This window comes from Labrus mixtus, chromosome 10, assembly GCF_963584025.1.
Source record: "Labrus mixtus chromosome 10, fLabMix1.1, whole genome shotgun sequence".
NCBI lineage: Eukaryota > Metazoa > Chordata > Actinopteri > Labriformes > Labridae > Labrus > Labrus mixtus.
In genome coordinates this window covers 11600942-11606886 of record NC_083621.1, presented here as the reverse complement: position 1 = coordinate 11606886, position 5945 = coordinate 11600942, and the positions used below count along the sequence as shown (strand labels likewise).

The 5945-nt window shown below is 40.5% G+C and overlaps 1 protein-coding gene across 2 annotated transcripts in view; it reads right to left on the bottom strand.

Annotated features, from left to right (window-relative positions):
* Positions 1-240: 240 nt before the first annotated feature.
* The window catches only part of LOC132982012 (amyloid beta precursor protein binding family B member 2), a 39709-nt gene continuing 34004 nt past the window's right edge, over positions 241-5945 (bottom strand). For both annotated transcript variants that reach the window (XM_061048236.1, XM_061048234.1), the window contains exons 10-14: positions 5209-5284; positions 3274-3354; positions 3044-3159; positions 2752-2934; positions 241-2237 (exon numbers count right to left, since the gene is read on the bottom strand). In XM_061048236.1, the coding sequence (XP_060904219.1) occupies positions 2061-2237; positions 2752-2934; positions 3044-3159; positions 3274-3354; positions 5209-5284 (633 nt within the window). In that variant the 3' untranslated portion in view covers positions 241-2060. The remainder of the gene's footprint in view (positions 2238-2751; positions 2935-3043; positions 3160-3273; positions 3355-5208; positions 5285-5945) is intronic.

Here is a 5945-nt window from a genome sequence, read left to right as displayed (position 1 = left end):
CTACATCCACTTTCAGGCCTCTAGAGCCATTTCTACTTTATTATTTGAATGTCTTTATTAAAGAGTCTTTGTGTGCCATACTGGACAACCTTGCCACTGTCAGAATCTAATCAAACTGCACATATCCCTGTGCTCAGCCAATATCATTTCAATGTCACTGCATGATGAATAGCTATCACATGAGGGTTCCAGTGAGCTGAAACATGAAAGGACATATTCAAGAATTCAAAAAGATAAACCTTTACTTTTGGTAATGCATTTATTGACACACCAGGTTACATTTACAATGTGAGGAGAAGGGTGAAGAACAGAACTGAAATGTTTTACAGCATCTCTCTTGTTTTATTTTTGTGTGTGTGTGCGTCTCCTTCATTCAGGTCGGACTGCGTTCACAGAGTTGATGTTGAGTGCAGGGGATGGCCCCGAGCTATAGGAGCAGTGTTAAGGATTTTGATAGCAGTGACAGCAAACTTTTACTGCTGTATGTGCATATTTGTGTGTGTCTATATATTTGGTGTGAGTGGGGGTAGTCTGGCTGGATTTACTGAGGAAGAGAAATTAGAGTTAACCCTTTACTGTCTGTCACTGATGCTGTCTTCTCCATGCTGCTGAAGAAAGACAAAACACTGCTGAACCACTATTCATATAGCCCAGAGCGCTTTACTTCTGCCAAAGTCACAGCCTGGATCTGGGGTTTCTTTCTACCACATAAACCTTGGGTGTATGTAAAAAGATTCCTGAGGAAATTGTAGTTTGAACATAGGCAATGTGACATTCATGAGCTTTAAACTCAGCGTCTGAGGCATGTATGCAAAACAGTTACAATCTTTAGTTGAAAGCTTAAAATACATTAAATGCCTTCTTTGCTGATCTTACCCAATCAAGATATTTAAAGTAAAATGTTTTGATTAATTAATTTCCCCTCATCTTGTAATGAACAAACAAACCCTTCATTTAAGAAATGGGTCAGAAATACACCAGATTTGGGCGCCGATGGTCAGTCCTCGGAGTGGGAGGCCCAGGTTCAAATCCAACCTGCGGCTCCTTTCTCAAATGTCATTCCCCACTCTCTCTCCCTGACTTCCTACTCTATCCACTGTCCTATCAAATAAAGGCATAAAAGCCCAAAAAATGTATCTTAAAAAAAAAGAAAGAAATACGCCAGATTGTTTGTGCCAGTGTAAATTCAGTCATGGTCAAGTGAAGATGACTTGTGCTGAGAGCATGTATTTCATGTGTGTTCACCACTTTTTTCACCAGCACCCTTTGAAACTCATCAAAAGAAAAACATATCCCATCGAGAAAACATGCAAAATCAAAGCCTACATCTGTCTCTTTTTTCCGTTTCCAGCGCCTCAGCTTCCTCTCATATCTACACGTCTTGTGCCCTAAAGTCTCTCTTCCTACGTACAATCATTTACATACACTTCATAATTACAATCTTGTCATTCATCCTCAGAGATTTTTTTTTCTGGTTTTCCAGTCTTGTCACACATTGAAGGGAGCAAATCATTTTTTTTTTTTTTTTTTACACCATTTGTTGGGTGACAGGTTTTGCCCGTCTGGCATTGGTTTCATTTTTTCTTCACCTGAAAAAAATCTGATGACAACAAGACAACAACTTTTCTGTCCTTCAAGGCTCCGTTAGCTTAGCATCTCAGGCGTCCGGTCCAGGAGCTCTGACTGTGCTGATGACTGATTTTACAGAGGAGAACAGAGCATACAAGTGAGTAACCAGTCTGTTACCAGAAATGTGATGCTTTTGGGTAATCCATCTGCCCAAGAAATCCAGGAGTGAGCAGGAGGTTTCTGGGGTAGTGTTCAAACGTCTGGGTTTAAACAGTGACACCAGCGCTCCCATTCCTCCTCAATAAACAGATTTCTTGTACATTTTTCAGGAGTACTGGATGATTGCTCCTCTTCCCCTCCTCTGCGATGGTGTTTCTTAATATATGTACATCGTTGGTTACCATGGCTGGTACTGATATTGTGTTGTCGTGGTGATTAGTGTGTGAGTGTTTTAGGGGTCGGCCGGGCGGTGTTGTAGTTACTGGTGGAGGTCATTGCTGGGGGAGTTCTGACGGCTGTTTCTTGGTTTTCAGAGTGTCTATGAGAGACTGAACGCCCCGTTTCACGCTGGTGGTCACCCGGCGTGTCACAGAGTCCGCAGAGGGCGAGGAGGAGGCGCCAGCGCGTTGGGAGGGCGGCCGTGCCACCAGACACTTCTGATAGCGCAGCTGGAGAAGAAGAGAAAATATGTTTATGGTTTAAAGAAAGAAAGAAAACAAGAGGAAGTATCTCTTCACTGTAGTTTGTCAGTCATTTATTAAGGTCTTTTTTATTCCTTGCAAATTTTTATTTATTTTATGTTTTTATTTACTATTTCTATTTTTTTACGTGTCATGTCTATGGACAAGTTAGAAGCTAAAACCAGCAGTCTTAAACAAGGAAACAGCCGACCTGGCTGAGTCAGAATGTTTCAAACTCCAGCTCAGACTCAAACTCGTCCATGCTCAATGTCCACACTTTTGTCTTGATTGCTCCCCTATCAGTCAGTATTATTGCTAAGCTAAGCTAACTAGGTTCATATCTATGGTACAGACATTAGAACAGTATCAACTTCTACTGGCAAAAAAAGCTACAAAGCAAATAACTGTTACTCCATTCCTTTAAATTACTCTTTATTTAATGAAGGATTAGATACACAACAAAATAAAATCTCATCATCATTTATGACTAAAGACAACTTACCACACATGCTGCCTGCACAGCTTCGGACACACAGCCTGCGTTGGGGTCACACCAGAAAATATGACACTGAAAATGCTGGCTCCCAGTGTCCATGATGAAGGCAAACGTGTGCACATCCCGGCCCACGCCCATAAAGGACAAGAAACGTACACGACACTCCACCAACACCTCCTCGTCCTCCTCCTGCACAGACAGCAAAGAAGAGAATCAGATGGGTGTCGAACTCGGCCCCATTAAATCTCCCTCTCTGAACAGCTACATTTACATCTTTTATATATCTCTTGCAGCTTGCCTTGTCTTTGATGACAGCCAGAGTGGTGTCAGCTATACTCAGTATGACAGGAGTCCAGTCCTCTTTGCCTGTTGAGGAGATGAGGTTTTCTATGGCACTGTTAATGATGTCCATACCTGAGGACAAAACACAGCAGTGTCTTAATAGTGAGACAATCCAAAACGAGTTTATTTCAGGCTGCAGGATGCGTAAGAACGTGTGTATGAATTTGGTTAAAGATTTTGGTTTACCTATGGGGCGAGACACAGATGTCATACCAAGATACAGAACATGAAACTTCTGCACCAACTCAGTCTTTGGCATGGGAAACTCTGCGGGAAGAAAACACAAACACACATTTAAACACACACACACACAAACAGATTGCCTGCAGGGGATTTGATCACACAAGTCCACACATGATAATTGCCTTAAAGTAGAAAAATAAACAAATTCTGATGAATTTTTTAATATGTTAAGATGTTGTTGACATGGTAAGGGAATTAAAATTCTAATCACGCACAAGCATGCAGGGTATCAGAGTTCTCTATATGAAAATCCAGCTGTTCCTCTTCCTGCTACAGTGAATGAGGACGATCAAAGATGCTATATCACCTGCACTCTTAAGAGCTTGCCATCAACGCAGCCTGTTTTGAACAGCATAATCTTGAGATGATATCTGACACTATGTTAAATGTGGGAGTGGTTAAGAGTGTCTCTTTGTATCCTCAATTGTGCTGAAAAATATTAAGATACGCTTTACAGGGCATAAATAAAGGAGATCACCTTAAAAAATTGTCTTCATGTACAGTGAAGACACATCATCCAGGAGAACACCAGCACATCATTCCAGCAAGGTGAGAAATCAAACCACTGGATGCCAGCAATAATAACGGTTTCCAGATACATTTTAATATATTTAAACCAACCCAAATGAAATATTTCTCATTTTGAGTTTATTGCCTATTTTGCACTATCCACACCTACATCACTGGGTTCCAAAGATTAACAATTCATCACAAGCTCATCTTCATGTGATCGGTAAGGACTCAATGAGGGGAATCAATCAAGGATAATTGCTTTTGCCTGGATTCACCTTATCAGTGAGCTCCATTTAAAAGTTCCCTAATATTTAACACATAAAGTATTGGCTGCTGAAGCTCTGAAAACAGAGGTTGGGTGAGTTATGACTGTGTGTGTGTGTGTGTGTGTGTGTGTGTGTGTGTGTGTGTGTGTGTGTGGGGAGGGGGGTCGTTGTTCATTCATTAATTCCATATTTTAAGCAGAGCTCAGACAGGCCAGATCCAATGAGTACAGCAGGGCCATTAGCAGAGGGTGTTAGCCCTCTTCCCAATTAATTTGGTACTAATCTCCTAAATGTCCCAACACAGGGTTGTGCAGCCCAAGCTACCCTGAAGAGATCCAATCCAGATTAGAACAGGGACTCTTTCATACTGGTTCTGTTGTGAATGGAAGGACTAGTCTATCGACTGTAAATATAACACCCTTTATTGGTATTTTTTTCAGCAAGAATACTATGAATTCAAGCCTGCTGTAAAAGATGTGAGGGATATTTCACAGATAGATTCTTTGATCCTGGGGTTGGGATGGGTGCTATGAAGCACCAGACCTCGCCTCAAAGAAACACTAATTGGGTTTTAATGAGGTCGGCTGCCTCTGTAAGTAAAGAGCCAATATAGTTCTTTTATATTCTCATGTCGGGGCTCCTATCCTCCCCTCGCTCAGTAGATACACACACCAGCTGAAGTTACAGTGGAGGTTGAATTGAGTTGCCGTTTTTTCTCTTTCTTCACATAATTACTTGGGACTGAGAGGAACAAGCGTTGGGATTCAACGAAATAGGAAACTGAATAGGATTAGTGCTGGGAGGATAAAGCTTGCAGATTGTGGAGTGAAACGTTGTTCTGCAGTCAGCAGTATCAGAGGGTGAGTTAACCCAACATTGCTATCTTTTCTATTAACAAACGTTCACTGCCACTCCTCGGGCGATAAGGTCATTAATATATATATATATATATATATATATTTATATACATAGTCTCAGATGAGAAAAGCTGGAATGTGAGAAAAGAAATCACAGCACACTGCTGACAAATCCAGTACTCTCACAAGGAAACAACAAAGGAATAAGAATCAAAGAAGAAATTGTGCGTGTGTGTATATACCTTGTAGGGGTACATCAGAGCCAGTCTGGGAGGAGCTGCCAGCTGCAGCCTTAGCACTTTTCCTTTCAGCCATTATCTAGACAAGAAGCAAATGAAAAAGGAAAAAGAGGAGAATTAAAAACAGAAAGAATGGGAAAAAAATTTGAATAAAGGAGGGGGAAGAAAGAGAAGATAAGATAGGTGAAAGAAGGCAAGAAAGAAAGGTAAGGTATCGGAAATCATGAGCTAACAAGCTATAATAAGCATATACCGTGTAAGATTGTTTTAAAGGATTAAAAAAATCCCCAAAGAATGTCAACCAGCATTGCCTGTACCTCTATACATTCCTACTGACATACCATCTCTCAGCCATGACCCATTTCTTTGAAATTAGAATGTAAATCTTAGAAACGGGGTCAGGAATACATTCTTCCATTATTCAAAAGATAATTTTCTTTAAGCTGGGTACTGAAGTAATAAGCCAACATTACTTGAAGACTATTTTCAGAAGGTCAAGTGTTTGTGTGTATTTAGAGCAGCAGGTCAGTGCATGTACTGTACGGCTGTGTTTTTATTTTTATTTATTCTTTGGCAAAATGTTTGTGTTACAGAGAGGAATAATGATATGGTGATAGGCTACTTGTCAGGATCAATTCATTAGTGCTTTTGGTCTTTTCACAGGATTTCTTGACAATGACAATAAAAAGAAATATTACCAGTCCCAAGCTTTATTCTTTTCTTTTCATCTGCTGCAGTGT